At 41.8% G+C, this 19,755-nt stretch overlaps 1 protein-coding gene across 3 annotated transcripts in view; it reads right to left on the bottom strand.

Annotated features, from left to right (window-relative positions):
- The window catches only part of prkcea (protein kinase C, epsilon a), a 40,760-nt gene that overhangs the window by 9,419 nt on the left and 11,586 nt on the right, over positions 1-19,755 (bottom strand). For 2 of the 3 annotated variants that reach the window (XR_003930062.1, XM_030077521.1), the window contains exons 2-12: positions 13,276-13,339; positions 9,666-9,831; positions 9,439-9,473; positions 7,648-7,736; positions 7,272-7,401; positions 5,874-6,016; positions 5,628-5,727; positions 4,505-4,701; positions 2,822-3,249; positions 2,123-2,261; positions 1,165-1,353 (exon numbers count right to left, since the gene is read on the bottom strand). Coding sequence is in view for 2 of the 3 variants with exons in the window: in XM_030077521.1 (XP_029933381.1) it covers positions 1,165-1,353; positions 2,123-2,261; positions 2,822-3,249; positions 4,505-4,701; positions 5,628-5,727; positions 5,874-6,016; positions 7,272-7,401; positions 7,648-7,736; positions 9,439-9,473; positions 9,666-9,831; positions 13,276-13,339 (1,680 nt within the window). In the remaining variant the exon portion in view is untranslated. The remainder of the gene's footprint in view (positions 1-1,164; positions 1,354-2,122; positions 2,262-2,821; positions 3,250-4,504; positions 4,702-5,627; positions 5,728-5,873; positions 6,017-7,271; positions 7,402-7,647; positions 7,737-9,438; positions 9,474-9,665; positions 9,832-13,275; positions 13,340-19,755) is intronic. The other variant, XM_030077522.1, reaches the window with a different exon arrangement.

The raw sequence follows: 19,755 nt of genomic DNA, 5'->3' as shown, positions 1-19,755 counted from the left end.
CATTTGTTTGTATCTGTCTAATGCAGCCATACCTTTTGAAACACACAAAAAAAATTTCCACAAATATTTCATGATAATATTTGAGATTGTGAGATTGCGTAAAATTTTAAGGGTGTCCGAAAACTTTTTTCCACCACTGTACAAACACTAGATATCTATGAGGACCTGAGGGGCACATAAATCAAGATTGCAGGAGAATAATAAATGAAACTTTCTGAAATTACGTGAAGACTGTCCATGAAAATAAATGCTTTGAGGATTAGCCACTGTACTTGCAGTTGCCTCGCTGTGTGCTTTGCTTTTTTAGTGTGAATGGCACTGAAAAAGCTCACTAACTATAAATGGGTGCACCACTAAATGTACAACCTTTAGGTCCGGGGTTCTTATATCTTTGCACATGATGGAGCAAACAGACACACATTTGGCCACAGCCCCCTATTTGACAGGATTTGTCCACAAACAGGATTATTTTGCTGCTGCTGATTTGATAGTGAGCTGTCTAAAAACGACATGGGACACTACTGATGAGCTGGTATTAGAGCACCTGTGTGATCCTGGAGAGATCGAAAATGAAATGCACTTTTTGTTCTATTGTCCGTTATATCACAATCTCAGATAAAGGCTTTCTGTAAAATGTTTGCCGAACGTCCTGATTTGTTTTCTGTGACTGGTGAATGCAGCCGTCAGTAGCTGCTGGCAGACAAAGTGTTTAACATCTCCAACATGGTACAGGGGCGTGTTCTGTTTGAGGTGATCCTAAAGTGTGCCTCAGACGTGCCAAAGTTCTGTTTTATAACTGTGATGTGTAAAGGGCTTGTGTTCATGTTTGGTTTGACACTGTTTGACATGTATGGACGTGGATTATATTTGTTCTTTCCGCTGTCATTATGTTATTGCTTTTGTGCTGTTTTGTGTTGTAGTGTCTTATAAGCCTCTTAGGGCTGTGCGAGACACTTTGAAAAATAAATATAAAAAAAAACTCATGTATTCTGTGAGTAGGACAATATTTGAATTATATTACTATACAACTCTTTCTAATGCAATCCCATCAAGGGCCTCAGCAAACCACTAATTTGAATGATGAGAAACAATCTTGAAATGTATTTATATGGCTATTCAGCTGAAGAAATCCAATAAGGAAACGGTGGAAGGGGCTGTACGTACAGCTCTAAGGATAGAAACGGCCTCTTTGCTGAGCCACACGGGGTAGAGGACGTCATCGTGGAGAATGGACTCGAACAGGTCGTCTTCATTGTCGGCTTCAAACGGAGGCTGTCCAGCCATCATCTCATACATCAGCACCCCGAGCGCCCACCAGTCCACCGAGGCTCCGTACTCCAGCTCCTGCAGGATCTGCATACAGCAAAGTAACACGGTTAAACATGCAACAGCAGCTTACTACCATGCTCCAGCTCCTGCAGGATATAAATACAATAACCTCCTGAGACCCAGCCTACTCAATTATGTCCTCTGTAGTGGACATCATTTGATCGTCTATATCCTTTTACTCATTTGAGCTACCCAATCAAGTCCTGGTGTACAGAGGGCCTCCAGGCCTTTCCAATGATGTCTCATGTGATAAGGTGGGATGAGGGAAACACCCACTTTCTGTTGAGCCAAAATGGCAGCTCCAGAAAAACGCACATGTCATGAAAAAAGAAACAGGAAATATTGTTAAGCTATTGGTTTTTACTTATGAAAATTATATATTTTCTTGTTAATGGCATTGATTGTCTGTAATTGATTGTCTGTGGTTATTTGATTGGTTTTTTATTTAAATTTAAAATTATCTGTTTTTTACAGTAAAATCCACTACAGTGGACGTACTGTAAAATCTAAAATAAAAATATTTTTGTGAAATTCTAAATTGTGAGTTGTCTAAATAGACAGGAAATCACAAAAAAAGTTAAATTGGAAGACACTTTTTTTTCCTCGGGTCTCAGGAGGATAAAATAATGTTGATCATGATTTACCATGAGGAAAAACACACTCTGTAACATCATTTCACAATTAACACCATGTCCTGTAGCATTATAACATATTAACATAACATATTAATAAACAAGGACCTTGTAGATTACCATTTTACAGGAAGCGTCAAAGCACTGTGGGCTCGGCTCACCTCGGGGGCGATGTAGTCGGGCGTGCCGCAGAAGGTGGTGGTGGTCACTCCGTTCATGATGCCCTCCTTGCACATGCCAAAGTCTGCCAGCTTACAGTGGCCCTCCGCATCCAACAGGATGTTATCTAGCTTCAGATCCCTGACAGAGGCACAGAAAGACATACTGTTACCACTGCAATACATCATATGTCATCTGAATTTAGTTGGAAAGAGAGAGAGAGGGGGGAGAAAGAGAGAGAAGCAGGTTCATTTTTTTTTTCCCATGACTTTCCAGGGCTTCCATGACCTGAAAACTGTTTTTCCTTCATGGTTTGTTCATTGTTTTTCTTAAGGGCTAAACAGTCTGGTTTGCACTGCAGCTGGTCTTACTGCAGAGGACTGAGCATAAAGTGCAGAAAAGCAGCTGAAAAGCACCATGTTAGCATAGTGAATGCATGGAAGATACTGTAATATCAGCTCTAGTATATTCCTGTAAAGATTCCATCATTTATGCAAAAAATCTATCAAATACCCATGATCTTCCTTGTCTGTAAATCACTCTCTAAAATTCATGGTATGCAAGAAACTGTGAGAACGAAAAGAGAGTTAGTTATGAGAGCAGAGAGGATAAACCTGCAGAGATTTCTCGCTTTAATTATCTTGCAGCGGCTGTTCTGTAACAGTACAGGGTCTCTCTGGGACCGAGTGGTGGGAGTTTACCTGTAAATGACCCCGTTGCGGTGGAGGAACATGAGGGCTGAGGTGACCTCGGCGGCGTAGAAGCGAGATCGAGGCTCATCGAACTTCCTGGAGCGCTGAATCTGGAACATCAGGTCTCCTCCGTTCACATACTCCATTACAAAGAACAAACGGTCCTGGAGAGAGAGCGGGATGCGTGAAATAGACAGAGAGAGACAGATGGAAGAGGGAGTGTATGCGTGTACGCGCGTGCGTGTGTGTGTGTGTGGTCCTACCCGTGTCTGGAAGCAGCAGTAGAGCTGGGTGAGGTAGGGGTGTCGACGGGCCAGGGCCAGGATGCGCTTCTCGGTCAGGGTGCAGTCCACGTCATCGTCCTGCAGGATCACGTCCTTCTTCAGCACCTTGACGGCGTAAACTTCCTCCGTCCCCTTCAGCTCCGCGAGCATCACCTGCAGGGAGTGAGAGAGGAGGTGAAAAAGAAGGAAGAGGGAGTTTAAATAAAAGACAAAATTCAGCCATGTCCATAGAATTTAAAAACACATTTCTGCTGGTTTGGCCAAAGCTCAGCTGCGCAGCCTGCATGTGTAATGACAAACCCACCAACAGTCGAGCAGGTTCAAACAGACATGGCTTCATTAGCAAGTGTTGTGCATCGTGCTGAGTTGGGCCTGTCTGGTTTTATTTGACAAAGAAACCGCTTGCCAATGGGTTTAACATAAAAAGGTGGTAGCCAGTTGGAAAAGGCAGACCAGCATGGATGACGGTGAGACGGCATTCCCACTGAAGCTGAAATCAAATTCAGTGACGGCTCGAGGAGAAGGTTACGCTTCAACAAAATGATTTCCAATGGAATGCGAAACCCAAAATCCAAACATGTGAAAAGGTAACACATCCCAAATTATCAAGTCAAAATACTCACATTTCATCTGTTTACTGAGTCACAGTACACTGCAAAAACGCAAAATCTTACCAAGATTATTTGTCTTATTTCAAGTCAAAAATGTCTTATTTCAAGTCAAAATATCTCATTACACTTAAAATAAGACATGATCACCTCAGAAGTAAATTGTTTTTAGACAATTTTCACTTGAAACAAGTGAAAATTCACTTGAAACAAGTGAAAATTTGCTTGTTTCATTGGCAAAATTTGCCAGTGGAAAAAGTGAAAATTCACTTGAAATAAGTGAAAATTAGCTAGAAACAAGAAACAAATTTTGCCAATGAAACAAGCAAATTTTTACTTGTTTCAAGCAAATTTTCACTTGAAACAAGAGACAACTGTCTAAAAACAAGTTACTTCTGAGGTGATCATGTCTTATTTTAAGTGTAATGAGATAGTTTGACTAGTAATAAGACATTTTTGACTTGAAATAAGAAATAATCTTGGTAAGATTTTGAGTTTTTGCAGTGTAGAAGCACAGAGCCTTCATGAGAGTGTTAAAAACACTTTTCATAATAAGTCATTCATGTAAAAAAATGGTTGCTGTGGCAAAAGGTCTATGCTGGAGACTCATTTCAAACAATTCCTTGATTCTCCATTCCAGTTCCAATTCTCTGACTTCACCAAACAATTGTCTGACTTTTCACCTCTGAAATATTCCTGAAATTTCATGACCAATGAACCGTGGTGAATTCACTCTCTAAAAAAAACTTCCCCATCCCTCCTCCCTGTCCCCTCTCTCTTCCTCCTCCGTCCTGTCCTACCTTGCCAAAGCTGCCCTTGCCAAGGACTTTGATGAAGCTGAAGTCCTTGAGAGTCCTCCTCTGGCCCTGCCCGTTCTCCCGGCCTACCGTGGAGGATGAGGAGGAGGAGGAGGAAGAGGAGGTGGAGGAGCAGGAGTGCTCGGGTCCCTGCTGCTCCAGCGACAGCACCTCCTGCAGCCGCTCTAACTCTGCCAAGTCTGTAGGTGTGAGGAGAAAAACAGCTCCGCCATCAGCGAAAACTAGCGGAGCGTTGGACTCGATATGCAAAAAATAGTCCGATTTTCCTCCTTACTTGTTACTCATTTCAGGCAGTAATTAAAAACACTAAGTCTTTGTATTGTTCATTGTGTTACTTTTTTATTAAACCTCATGACTGGTGTTAAATGATGACTAAATATTATCTTACCTTCACCAACTCAATAACCTCTCCTGTGAGCAACAAGAGCTGCTAAACAGCACTGACGTCCAGTGCTCTTGTCATCATTTGGCTCGATAAAATCAAAAATGGGAATCCTTCCACATAAAAGAAAGTAAACTTTTCTCTCTCAGCTAACGCAGTATGAGAGGACTAATGACTAATTATGAGAACAATGAGTTGTGGTGGGTGGTGGGATATTGTTTTTATGTAATTGAACTTAAATCTTATATGTAGAGGGGACAATAACAAAACTACTGTCTTTTTTAGCTACAAAATTTTGGATATCTTCCTGGCATAACGCTGCAGCGGGTAGCGGTTCAAAAAAGGTTTCCCAGGCTCTCTGTCTCTGTATTGCATTTAAAAGCCATAACTTAAGGCTTCAGACCCCCTTCTTTTGGAATTCCTGCTAATAGCAGTTTTATGCAAGGAAGATAAGCAATTTCCAGAGTTTCTGCAGCAAAATGTAGTGGAGCGTGATCCAAACACAGATGCTGCACCAAGTGGCCTTCCCTACTTCCTATTTTTTCCCACATTTTTTTTATTTAATAGTACACAGGACACAGGCGAGACTTTGAAAAACACTTTGAAAATCTTTGCCAATTTGAGCCCAGAAATGAATTTAGGAATTTTGCGTTTTTGATGATGATGATGATGATGATGATGATGATGTGTGTGTGTGTGTGTGTGTGTGTGTGTGTGTGTTACCCTGCTGTGAAGGGGAGGTGGGGACAGCTGGCTGGCTGTAGCTGTCCTCAGTCTGGGAGAGCTCAGGAGGAGACTGAGGAGGGTCCTGCCCTGGAGTCAACTAGAGAGAGAGAGAGAGAGAGAGAGAGAGAGAGAGAGAGAGAGAGAGAGATGTTCATCCTGTCACATAACCCTCATGTTCCCTCTTTCTGCCTTCACGTTTCAAGTGTTGAGATGATAACTTCATTTTTTTCCACAAGTGCTGACCTTCCTCCTGCGCTGTGCGGTGTTGGAGATCTTGTCGGGCGTGACTCCCAGGTCGGACAGGACCTTGGCGATTCCCCTGGCGTCCACGCCACAGTTGGGGGCTACGTTGGTCTCGCACCGCCTGTGCACGTTCATCTTACACACTGCAGAAGCACACAAAAGTGATTTGCGTTGAGCTGAAACGACAAAACTGAATGACGCCGTTTGAGTCGCAGAGCTGCGATATGTGGGAGTGGTGGGTAGAGAGACCGTCCTGGAACCGGAAGGTCACAGGTTTGATCCCTGTCCAGCACCAGCCGACGTGCCCTGTGAGAAAGACGCCGGATGTCTCACGTTGTAAGTCACTCAGGAAAAGAGCAGCAGCTTAGTCCCTAAAATATAAAATGCACGTAATCCTGACTGTGCATAATCCTCATCTGGATTCTTCAAAATTAATAAATTCCAGCCACCGGGTCATGAACACAGGGGTCTTGAGTGAAGGAAAACAGCCTCTTTTTTTTTGCACCACCCAACCACTTCACCACTTGTGTTAATTTGAAAGCTGTCAACTTGCAGTTTTTATAAGAGGGGGTGTTAAAAATGACAATGGTATTATTGGTTGGAATTTTGTCCCAACGCAAGCAAAAAATAATAACATAGTGTTCCAGTAAAAAAACAGAATAGGATTTAGATATGCAAAATATGCAAAAGTAAACCGTATCCTCACATTTATTGTTGTTACCTGTATGTTATGACATGGGCAATTACCTAACAAGATAAAAAAAAAAGTTTTGTTTTGTTTTTTTTTTTCCATTTCACAGTGACTTTAATTTAATTGCTTTAAAAAAAAATGTGAATGCACGTGTCTGTTTTACTTGTTCCCGCTCTTCCTCTCCATGACTTGACTTTAAATAAAATCTTTTAAATCTGCCTTTTAACAACCCTTGTTCTTACAATAATAAATAACCCTGCAAAACTGCACCCCACTGTAAATGGATTTCTTATTCTAATCTATTTTATTTTATTTTTGTACTGATTTATTTTTGGTATTTATCTTATTATTGTTCCTTTTTTCCTCTTCATTATTCTGTTTTATTGCATTTTATTGTATTTGTTGTGTCTTATTCAGCTTTTAAGTAGATTTATTTTAACTCCTGTTATTTATTATTATTTATTATTTATGTCATGCTAGATGGATAAATTAGCCTTCCCTCGTCTTTAAATATGTGCAGATTCTGCCTGCAGCGCATAAACTATAACGGCAGTGTGAAGATCCAATTTTTGTACATTCAAATTTGCATCCTTGTGTGGTCACATGATAAATATGACAGCAGAACACCAGGTGTAACTGTGTGTGTGTGTGTGTGTGTGTGTGTGTGTGTATGTGTGTGTGTGGGTGTGTGTGTGTGCAGCTCTCACCTTTGCACTGCAGGCCCTGCCTCATGAGGCCCCACAGCAGGGAGCCACAGTGGTCACAGAAGGTGGGGACCTTGTAGTTGTGGATGCTGAACTTATGGGGTATGTTAACACTGAACCGCTGGGAGCCCACCTACAGAGGGAGATATACACACACACACACATAACACACACACACAGTGAGCTGAATGCCACATTAGGGGAGGAATAATGCATGTGGGCGCATGGAAAACAATGCATGGATAAAGGACATGCTGTACGGATGTAGGGAAGCCTTAGGCGACCCAGAAACTGTACAGACAGGAAGGGACGGCTGTGTGTGTGTGTGTGTGTGTGTGTGTGTGTGTGTGTGTGTGTGTGTGTGTGACTGAACGCCCACCTCCTCCGGTGTGTCCTCCTGCTTCTTCATCCCGGCACACTTGGTGATGATGAGCTCATGGCAGCGCTTGTGAACCACACACGTACACACTGCAAACACAGCATCGACATCAAGCACATGCTGACCTTGACAAGCACACCCTAATAAAGATCAGTTCAACTCAATTCTACGCTTTACTGCCACTTCAGCTTGGCAGTCAGTGGGATTCACTGCCACGCGCTCATAAACATAAAAACATAAAAACCTAAAACACACAAACTTCCATAAATCGCAGTATAAGACAAACCCATAAAAACATCATAAAACAATTCCATCTGTGGCACACACTCATAAAAACGGAAGACAATTCGCAAATATTCCAAATACTTGAATAAATAGACAATACATCAATATTATATCATTACTGTGATATAAAACCAGACATCATCCAAGATTTTAGATATAATAATAGCATTATATGGTGCATGTGTTGTCTTTTCCTCAGTTTAAAGGCTGTATTTCACTAAAGGGATGCACTCCTCACATCTTATTAGACTATTGTAGCTGTTCTGTTATTTGCCTCGACCTGTTTGGCTGTCAAATCCACATCAAAAATCTCCTGTAAATATCTTACGAAAGCACCAGCAGTCATCCCTCTAATGTCAATATCTAGGGACTCAGTTAAAGATATTGTGATATTTAATTTTGTCCATATCTCCCTGCCCTATAAAACAAGCTTTAAAAACAGTATGAAAGCCATAATAGGCATTACGTAAGTGAGTGCTTCACTGATGTCAGTGCTGCACAGTTGGTGCCGGCACCAGCAGTGTCACTATCACAGTAATACAGCTGATACTGTTGTTATTTAAGTATTCACACTGCAAAAACTCAAAATCTTACCAAGATTATTTGTCTTATTTCAAGTCAAAAATGTCTTATTACTAGTCAAAATATCTCATTACACTTAAAATAAGACATGATCACCTCAGAAGTAACTTGTTTTTAGACATTTGCGTCTTGTTTCAAGTGCAAATTTGCTTGTTTCATTGGCAAAATTTGTTTCTTGTTTCTAGCTAATTTTCACTTATTTCAAGTGAATTTTCACTTTTTCCACTGGCAAATTTTGCCAATGAAACAAGCAAATTTTCACTTGTTTCAAGCAAATTTTCACTTGAAACAAGTGAAAATTGTCTAAAAACAAGTTACTTCTGAGGTGATCATGTCTTATTTTAAGTGTAATGAGATGTTTTGACTAGAAATAAGACATTTTTGACTTGAAATAAGACAAATAATCTTGGTAAGATTTTGCGTTTTTGCAGTGCATTCATCATGAATACACTGCCAAATGCCATAATTCAACTTTTCACTGTGAACTGGATGAAAGAATGACAGCTGGCATGGAATTAGACACTGATTTCCACTGAAAACTGAATTACGCCATCGCCGTCGCAATGATAATAATCAAATAGTGACTTGACGGCTTAAAAAAGTGAACTATCATTCTGACTGGAGCAGTTTGTTGTTTGGCAAGGCTTTCCTGCACTGAGGGAAAAAGGCAACACATGCTATGACAGGTTATACCTTAAAGCAGCACTTTATTTTACAATATTGCTGCTGTGTACACGCAGGAGGACCCCTGAGGACCGCCTGCTTTAGTCGAATACCTCTGCTGCTCCTGCCTCCGTGCGGCTCGCAGCCAAATCACAACTGTCATTCACCGGAACATACTTCCTCTTGTGTTCTAAAGCTTGAATAATGGATGATGTGCAATGTTATTTGAGAAATTGGAATCCGCCAGAGAGACATACTCACCCTGACACTGGTATCCCTGCTTCCCCAGCACCCCCCTATCAGATCACAGACACACAAAAAGAGAAAGGTTAGCCTCTCAAGCAGACCTTTCAGCCATTATGTCCTGCGCTACCGAGACATTACAGAGCAATTAGTGAGCTCTATCAGACTGCTGTGTGTGTGTGTGTTATGTGAGTGTGTGTTTGTGTTTGTGCACAAGCGTGTTTGAGCATGCACGCGGTTCCTACCAGATAAAATCTCTGCAATGCGAGCAATACGTGGGCTGCCTCAAGTAGGTGGCCATGAACTTGTGTCCGTTGACTTGATGGACGCGTCTCCGGACGGCCCCCTGGCGCCGGCGAGGACCAATCCGCTCGCGAAACACTCGCTCCTCATTCTCATTGGTCCCTGAAGCTGTCGGGGGAAGAGACGCACAAAACAAGAGAGAATTAGAAACTGCTCAATGTCGACGCCGAGTTGTGATCGAGCTCTTCCAGTGTTCGTCAGCCTGGCGGGTGTTGATAGGCGCGCTGTGCTTAATGCTGATAACCAAGATGGATTTTGCTGCATATTTAATCCCTGATCCACTTATCATGTAATAAGGCACTGGCTAAGAAATTGGGTTGGAGAAAATGGCTTATTAGGAAATGTGCTTTAGGTCCAGTGATACGGTGCCACGTAAAGTCACTGCTGATCTGAAACTGCCTCACAAATCTGTGGGCATGGATACAGCCACAGATGGCTGCTTGATGCACTTGTAGCTGAGTGATGGTGTTAGTTGAGATACTGCGTGAGCTCCAGTCTGATGCCATGTACCGATGCGTTACACAACTTCACATTTCTGAATTGGCACATCTACAGAAAATATATAATAAACCTGAAAATGTGGTGTTGCCTAAATAGACTCTAAACTCTGCTGCTGTGCACAATCAAAGTGTTTGTCCTGGCACTGTCCCAGCGCTGGAGAAAAGTCCTTTATCATTCTGCTAGAAGAGGGAAAAAAAAAAAGGTTCTGGCTTGTTTGTATTTGTGTAACCGCACAAATCATGGCACAAACCGCAGGATGCAACAACGGCGCCCTTGCAGAATAGCGCCCGTCCCGGAAGAGAGGGAGAACAGTCACATACAGCCCACAGTCTACATCCGGTGAGTCGAACGAATCGACCACTAGCTCGACAGCGGGCCGTGTTTCGGGACACCTGCGTGGCTCTGAACAAAGCCTGTGTCAAACATTTCGACGTGCTGCGGCACTCATGACATTTCACTCTGCCTTCAGCTTCCACGGGGGGTTTGTGCAAACGAGGATCACTTGCATAAATGTGTTGCTCGACACATTTAATCATTCAAACGGCTTCCTTCTCCCTCCCTCGCACTCTCTTTTCTTGCAAAGACCCCCCCCTGAAAACTACCAGAGGCCTAATGCATACGCGCACTTAAATGTGCGTGTGTGTGTGCGTGTGTGTGTGCGTGTGTGTGCTATTTATACTTCCATGTGTGGGCACTTAAACGAAGGACGGCATATTAAAATACTCCTCTTCAGCGAGCGCCATCCAACCAGCCCTCCCCTTCCCGCTCCCTCGCCCCTCCCTCCCCCCGTCTCTCCATCTCCATCTCCAGCTCACAGGAGAGAGAAACGCTTTCTGAGGGTAACCTTAAGACAAGAGAACCACCTCCACGCTCACTCCCACACACTCCCTCTCTGCGCTCCTGTCCTACTTTGCCTTTCTTTTCCTCTCCTTCGCTCTCCCCCTCTTTATTTCCTCTCTCTCTCTCTCTCTCTTTCTCTCCCTTTCTCTCTCTCTCTCTCCTGGGTGCGCTATACATGTGGTTACTGCTGAGCCTCTCCAGAGTTCTATTACAGACAGGGTGTCTTGGGACTGTGTGTGTGTGTGTGTGTGTGTGTGTGTGTGTGTGTGTGTGTGAGAGAGAGAGAGAGAGAGAGAGAGAGAGAGAGAGAGAGAGAGAGAAAGAGAGGGAAAGGGGGTGGGGGGCAGAGCCGCTAAACAGGCCATTACTGGGATCACTGTGTTTTACATAATACATCATCCATCTGTTCAGAGCACATACACACACACACACACACACACACACACACACACACACACACAGAGGCAAGGCATATTGACAAGGGAAGGTTATGGGGCGTAACGGCAGGTAAGTGAGATCACCGTGGAGACAGACGTACTCTGGACCTGCTGAGTGACCAATTGGGGCACGGCTATTCAATAAACACACACACACACATACACACACGCGCGCGCGCACACACACACACACACAAGCAACAAAGGCATTAAATCTTCCACAAACACACATAAGGCCTGTGGAGAGCAGAGGCGGAGGTGAGCTGAGGCTAAACCAAATATAACAATATTGAAATGAATATTCCCCTCGAAATGTGTTGAGGTGATAATATAACTGTGGCACTGACCTAGAACCAGCTCAAATTTAAAAAAAATAGGCTCATCTGATGAATATGACAACAAAGTTTATTTGTTTTCTATTAAAATTCTATTAAGAGATATGAAATATGAAATGTGACAAGCTGCTGGGAGTGAGGGAAATGAAAAGGTGAAAATGTGAGGAAAGAATGAGGAGGCTGCAGATGGCCAGATTAGGTCAGATTATTATTTTTCACCTCCTGAGACAAAGGAGAGAAAAGGGTGGGATGAGAGAAGAGAAGAGAAGAGAAGAGAAGAGAAGAGAAGAGAAGAGAAGAGAAGAGAAGAGAAGAGAAGAGAAGAGAAGAGAAGAGAAGAGAAGAGAAGAGAAGTCAGGAAGTGAAAGCGAGAGGAGAGTCTCTCCAGCCCTGGAGCTGCAGAGAACAGATTGCACGAGGGGGGAAAAAATAAATCTGCTAAAAATACCACCTCTTTCTCTAGTTCTCACCCCTCTCCTCTCCTCTCTCTCCCTCTCTGCCTCTCTCCATCTCTCTCTCCAGCAGCTCCTATGCGGTACACAGCGGTATGTATCATCATATATTAACAGGGGCCAGCTGAACCCTGGGAGGAAGTTCAGGAGTGGGCGGAGAGCAGGTCATGAGGTCACCAGAAAGTGTCCAATCAGAGTTGAGGAGGGCATGACTCGGAAGTCAGTGTGTGTGTGTGTGTGTGTGAGTGTGTTTGTGTGTGTAATCCATGGCTCAATCTCACCTCCTATTTTAAGACTATAATGCCCCTCCACTGCTTCGTCTCCCTTCACCCTCTACTGCTCTCTCTCTCTCTCTCCACTCATTGCTATGCTCGATCTATCACCTTCACCCCCTCTCCGCTCTGCAGCCACTGAGGTGTACTCTGCTCACACACACACACACACACACACACACACACACACACACACACACACACACACACACACACGCACAAACAAACACACACAAAATTTCACTGGAAGTCAAAGAAAGCTTTCTATTTATAGCCAGGTGCGAAGATACACAGGTGCAGGTGAAATCGCTCTCATCAGTCACTGTGTGTCTGCATGTCTGCGTGGAGGTGTGTGTGTGTCTGTCTGTCTGTGTCTGCCTGTGCATGTGTGTGTGCGTGTGTGTGTGTGCGTGTGCAAAGGGAGTGGGTGGGGGTTGAGGGTCAATCGAGAGACATTTAGAATGCTACCATGTCTAATCAATACAAACAAAGAGGAAGGGAGAGAGAAAGAGAGGAAGAAAAAGAGAGAGAATTCTACGAATTTGACTTTCTAGGAATCCAGGAAGAGAAACATTAAGGGCCAAGGCTTGAGGCACAATCTCTCCTTATCGCTCCATCGCAGTCTGTGTGTGTGTGTGTGTGTGTGTGTGTGTGTGTGTGTGTGTGTTTTCTTTCCTCCACCATCTCTTTGTGCCAGTGAGAGAGTGTGTCTTACCCTCAGTGGACGATCCGGACAGATCGATGACCACGTACACCTTCCCCTCCGGCTCCAAGTCAATCTGAATGAAGAGAGAGAGAGGGGGAGAGAGAGAGAGAGAGAGAGAGAGACAGTAAGTCAGTGCATGCTAATAGTAATAGTGCAGTGGGTGGGTGTGTGGGTGGGTGTGTGGGGGGGGGGGGGGGGGGGGGGACAGAGCATCCTGTGGTAGCAGTACCAGCACTAATACAGCCAGCCAGCCAGCTGTTACCCTGTGTTTAGAGATGTAAGTAACTAATTACAATTAACTAATTAAATGAGAACAGTAAGACGGCTTTGCTTTGTTTGTCGACTTCTTTTGCAATTTCCAAATTACCAATTAATACAATTTTGTTTGTACTCTTCCCTATTTTAGAGTTGTATGGAAAAGATTTAACTTCTACACTGCAAAAACGCAAAAACTTTCCAAGATTATTTGTCTTATTTCAAGTCAAAAATGTCTTATTTCTAGTCAAAATATCTCATTACACTTAAAATAAGACATGATCACCAAGATCAAGTGAAAATTCACTTGAAACAAGTGAAAATTTGCTTGTTTCATTGGCAAAATTTGCCAGTGGAAAAAGTGAAAATTCACTTGAAAAAATGAAAATTAGCTAGAAACAAGAAACAAATTTTGCCAATGAAACAAGCAAATTTTCACTTGTTTCAAGCAAATTTTCACTTGAAACAAGAGACAATTGTCTAAAAACAAGTTACTTCTGAGGTGATCATGTCTTATTTTAAGTGTAATAAGATATTTTGACTAGAAATAAGACATTTTTGACTTGAAATAAGACAAATAATCTTGGTAAGATTTGGAGTTTTTGCAGTCTAATACAAAATTACTGTTTCTAAAATGAACTCAGTAACTTTTACTCTCAGCGCATTTTAAATTTCACATTTACTTATGCAGATGTTTACACTAGTATTTACACTTCCTGTAAGTAAAACATCAGCAAAGTAACAAAGGTTGTAGTAGAGTGGGACTTTGATTATCCGAACCAGGATAAAGGTATTTCATGGCTTAAATTTCGGGAAATTGCAACTTGTTTAAAAATGCACCAAACCTTTTGGCAGAACATGTTCTACTTATTAAATTAAATATATTATCAACATGTTTCCAGACGCCTCTGTGGTACAAACAGCTTTTAAACCACTTGACAAATATGTTGACCTGCCAGGAAATATTCAGCTGTCTGCAAACAGTTGGAGACAACAGCATCATCAAAGAAGTCTCTTATTGTGGCTGCAGCGCATACACACACACACACACACACACACACACACACACATAAACACACACATACACACACGCATGCATGCATGTCGGAACAAACTGACCAGTGAATAAGAGGCTTATTTACTGGAGAATGAACAGCCTTTAAACCAGCACAAACATCAGGCCCTACACACCTGCCCGTAAAACAGAAGCTGCGACGATATGAGGTCACCTGTGGCGGCAGCGGCGGCACACACAGGCATGCACACACACATCGGAACAAACTGACCAAATGGATGAATAACCAATTTACAGGAAATTTAATAGCATTTGTAATAACAACAGAATTAGTCCAGCAGGCTGCTGTATTGTAGGCTAGTGGGGAGTAGTGCACAGCTTGTAGTGGGGAGGGGAAAAAACAATGGACTACTGTAGTTCCCTGTAGCCTAATTCAACAAAGTGCATCACTCTGTAAACTATATTTTACCAATCTACACCAAAATGTCTGACTTGGCCATAAACTGACTGTAACATTTAGCTTTTGAGCCACAACAGGTTCTCATATTGTCATTTTTGAGCAATCTACCAGGGACGCATGGAGGTTATTTGGTGTTTATATTCTAATCATTTAACAGGTAAGCCGACCAATGGCACGATCTCTCTGAAAACTTGATGTGTTCCTTTAAAAAGCCTGTCCTTTGACCGCTGTGGGGGTCCGTGCCCCCATGTTGGCAAGCATCCGACCTGATGAAGTGTCCTAGAGCAAAGACGCTGAACCTCTGCCAGCTCCTGGGGGCTGCACTGCAGCTGACCCTGACCTCTGACCCCCCTGTGGATGTGGGCAGCAGAAAAAGAACATTTTCCTGTCGTGATTAAATAAGTATCATATTATCTTCATTGTTTTTATTATCATGGTGGATGCTATTCCAGAGGTGAAGGAATTAGCCATAATACCATCATCATCATCAAGGTCTATGGCTGAGCAATAAATCAAAATATTATTATTAATTACGTTGATGTTCAAACTGCAAGAGGGTGCAGTTTGTTGTTTTTTCAAGGGAAAGAGCTATTTAGCTTCCATAACAAGTTGTTCTTGGGCTTTGTGGAGTTCTTGGCCAAAAAATCTGCAACACTGCATGTCTCAGAAAATCATGCTTGAGTCTAAACTAAACCAACTATTTTTAGACCACCAGGGAGCCAAATCTGCTCTGTGACCGACTGTCAACAGACTGTGAAAAATGTAAAAAATGGTAAGAATTAATACTGTGTGTGATGCTACCAGGGATGTTAAACTATTAACTAGTCACTGCAAGTGCTGAACGGGATTACTGAGGGAGAAATGGGGAACGGTGTCAGCGCTGGATGTACCTGTGTTCACATGAGAGCTGCAGCTAATGAGTATTTTTATCATCAGTTAATCTGTCAACTATTTTCTCGATTAATCAGTCAGTTGTTTGGTGCATAAAATGTCAGAAAATGGTGAAAAATGTTGATCACCATTGCCCACAGTCCAAGGTGACTCTGTCAAATGTCTTGTTTTGTCCCCTTCAACAGTTCACAATTCAAAGAGGAACCAGAAAATGTTCACATTAGAGAAGCTAGAGTCAGAGAATTTGGAAATTTTCCTCTTAAAAATGATTCAAAACGACTAACTGATCGTTAAACTAATTATTGCAGCTCATGTACATCTAATAATCCTCTGCATCCAAGGCAGGACATGAAGAAAAACTGACAAAAAGAAATCCATATATGTATGAATACAGGTCTTGATGCCAGCTTTATATCATTCTACAGTATATTCACTTTCAATATGTAACATATCGAAAATACAGCTGATTAAATCACTATATTACTAACTAATCATCATGCTGTCGTCAATGTTTTGTGAACAAAGGTCTTTATTTAGCTAATAGAAGAACAACAATCACTGTGGGAGTAGGTGTTGATAAAATGGTGTTGTTATTTCACTTTGGAAATCTTCCATGTGTATATCCTGAATGAAAATGCATTTTCATACTCAAACACCAGCATGTACAGACACACAATGGCATACCGCGGCATATATGCTGCGTTTGCGTACACCCACGCCCACACACACACTCAAGACTTATCTAACAAATAATGACATCATCCCCCCCTACGATATACATGCAATTACAAAGATTAGAAATAAAGAGAGTTGGGGAGGGGAGGAAGAGGAGGAAGTAGAGACACAGAGGACACAGGAAGAGAGAGAGAGAGCAAAAAAGAGAGTGAGGAAGAGAGGTTTAAATCCTTAGTTAAGCTCTGGGACAGCAGCAGATCCTCTTATGCAACAGTCGCACACACACACACACGCACACACACACACACACACACACACACAGAGGCAGTCTGACAAACACATATACATCCATGCATTGCACAAAAATGATAAACAGACAAATATGCAAAAGTACTGCCCTGCATCCCTCCCCACCCCGCCACCCAACCACCCTCCTCCATCAGACACACACTTACACACACACACACACACACACACACTGTAGCCCACAGCGGCATGGCACTGCAGACAACTGTGTGGAAAGGTATTCATTGAGACGTGCAATAGGATTTTTCTATGGATCAGATAGAATTCATAAGTCACCCAGAAAGCATGGCAGCAGGCACTGTGCATATCAGATGAACGTGAAAATAGTAAAACTTGAGGCTCTGCAGTCAGTCCCTCTGAGCACAGGTGAGCCAAAGTATAAAAGCCATTACTTGGGGAATATTTGGTGGCATGCGTTTTGTGTCTGGAGTAAGGCGGCGGTGCGTGGAATCAAAGCCTGAAGTTGGCAGTTCATATTAAGAAAGAAGCTTCCCACACACACATAACAACTCTGCGCTATTTTTACTGTGTGATCAATGTTTCTGTCAAGGGACTTCTCTCAAGACAAATACAGCGGAAGATGCAGAGGGAATGTGTGTGTGTGTGTGTGTGTGTGTATGCGTGTGTTTGTGTTTGTGTGGTATCCTCCTTTCTTTGCATAACGCATAACAACTGCATGAAATTTCTGACCCATAAACACCACTGGATTCTTGATGTCTACCCTTGAAAATACTGTGCTAATCCCCGAGTGTAGCCTCTTGCATAACAGCGCATCTCGGCGGGATTTTAGCTGCAGGATGGACTCAGAGTAATTTGGTATAGTGTGGAACAAATGGACGGCACCGTGATTGATTTGGTGCTCAGGTCTCGAGGTGGCACGCCAGCCAAAAACCCCATCTCCTATCAGCGGTTATATATGACCACTTGGTTCCTTCGAGCTCATTTTTCTTTCAAGATCAATAGGAGTTTAGGGGCCAGCTAGGCAGATATGGGTTTTTAACTGCGCCAGTATTGAAATATCTGAAAATGTGACCGTTTTCATGCCACAGCTTACCAAAACAAAACACTGATTCTTGAGAATTTGGATAAATCACGTCCCACTAAGAAAAATGCTATTTCTGCTGGAAATTTACAACATTTTAATGAATAAAAAGAATCAAAGGCATAATCAGGGGGTCCTTTGCACATTTGTAAGGTTCTTTTATAGGTTTATTTTTAATTTTTATTAATTTAATGATTATATGTTGGCCCATGGCCTACAAAACCAGTTGTCCTCGGATAGGAGATAATCATTTCAACTTGATTAAAACAACCAAAAGTAATAATTCCATTGAATAATATCTTTACCACATGAAAGAGTACATGATAATATGTATTAAAAACTTCAAACGATGGGTTTTGAACAATATTTACTATTATTTTGTGGTTGCTCAAAATGTGTCCCAGATATTCGTCACCACCGTCAGATATATATTTAAAAAATAATAATAATAAAACTACAAGGTCAATTACATTCCTGAGGATCCCTTTTCAAACTTTCAGCTCTACTGCATGCTTCAAGACCGCTCAGGCTCCTGGAAGTTTGCTGTTTTCTCTTAAATCTCTTCATATTTTTGGACACTGCTACTGTCGCAACCATAAATTGTCAACACTGTCACTTTTGTATAAAAAATATTAGATTAGATTATGGAATAAATGTATACTTTTTAAGAAGAGGTCTGATGCAGGTAGCAACAGGGCGAAAACAAGCTGGCTAATGTGAACAACTCATGCTCATCATGTGAAAGAGCAGGTTTTTGTCACCACCGTCAGACGTCACCACCGTCAGGTTTTCTGTCTGACGGTGATGACTGAAGTCTGAAAAATGCTTATAACAGAGCTCAGGATTCTTATTTTTTTTGTACCAAATAGTTAAATAAAGTTGTTAAGCAAGAAGCCATTGACTTGAGTGGAATAAATTTTGGAAATGTATGTTTTAATGAGGCGACTGTCACCACCGTCAGATTAATGTCACCACCGTCAGAGGCAGTTATATTGGTTTTAAATGAATATGCTTACAATATGTTTCTTTGGTGCTGTTAAGTTATTAAAGTAATAGTCCCTTTAATACAAAAATATGTTTTTCAAATAAAAAAAAAAAAAACATTATGGTGATGGTGTTGACAAAAACAAAGTAGCCTAATAACTGGAAAAACCTATTTTATGAAAAAAATGCAAAATGAGGACGTTGCACCGGTACATTGCTGAACAGCCAAGACCTTGGCCTATAATGATATACCTTCAGATTTTGTAATTTAACGCACTTTTTTTTTTTCAAAATTAAAACCTGTTTTATCCAAATTCCCAAGAATCAGTGAAAATATAAACGTTCAACTTTTCCACAAGAATTGTATTGTTGGCATAAAGAAAAAGCTCTGAAGCAGCATTTACATCATTATATGCTGGTAAAATTCTCCTACAAAATCCATACACAATCCATCACATTATTTCAGGTGGGTGAGCAGCTCTTTCAAGATTTTCATTTGTTTTTCATGAAAGCTGCAGGGTTAAATAATACCATATGGAAGGAATTCTTTATCTGTTATAATAATAAAACAAATACATGAATTCTTGCCTTTTATATAGAATCTGATCAAAACATTAGAAACATTTCAGCGATAAGGCTTATAGACAAACAATGTATTGCAGATCATTTAGGTGTTGTGTAAACTGACTGTCTACTGATACAAGGAGGAAGTCGGGGAGGAACCTCAATCATATGAGATGACAGGACTAATGTAACATGACGCCAAAATAGAGAAACAGTGGTCTGAAACGCTCCTGATCAGAGTGACAAATCATTTCTTAAAGATGTTGCAACATGTGAGATAAAACAAAAATTGATCAA

The sequence above is a fragment of the Myripristis murdjan genome, chromosome 19 (genome assembly GCF_902150065.1).
Source record: "Myripristis murdjan chromosome 19, fMyrMur1.1, whole genome shotgun sequence".
Lineage (NCBI taxonomy): Eukaryota > Metazoa > Chordata > Actinopteri > Holocentriformes > Holocentridae > Myripristis > Myripristis murdjan.
Note: the sequence above shows the minus strand (reverse complement) of the source record. Positions and strands in the feature narration are given on the sequence as shown.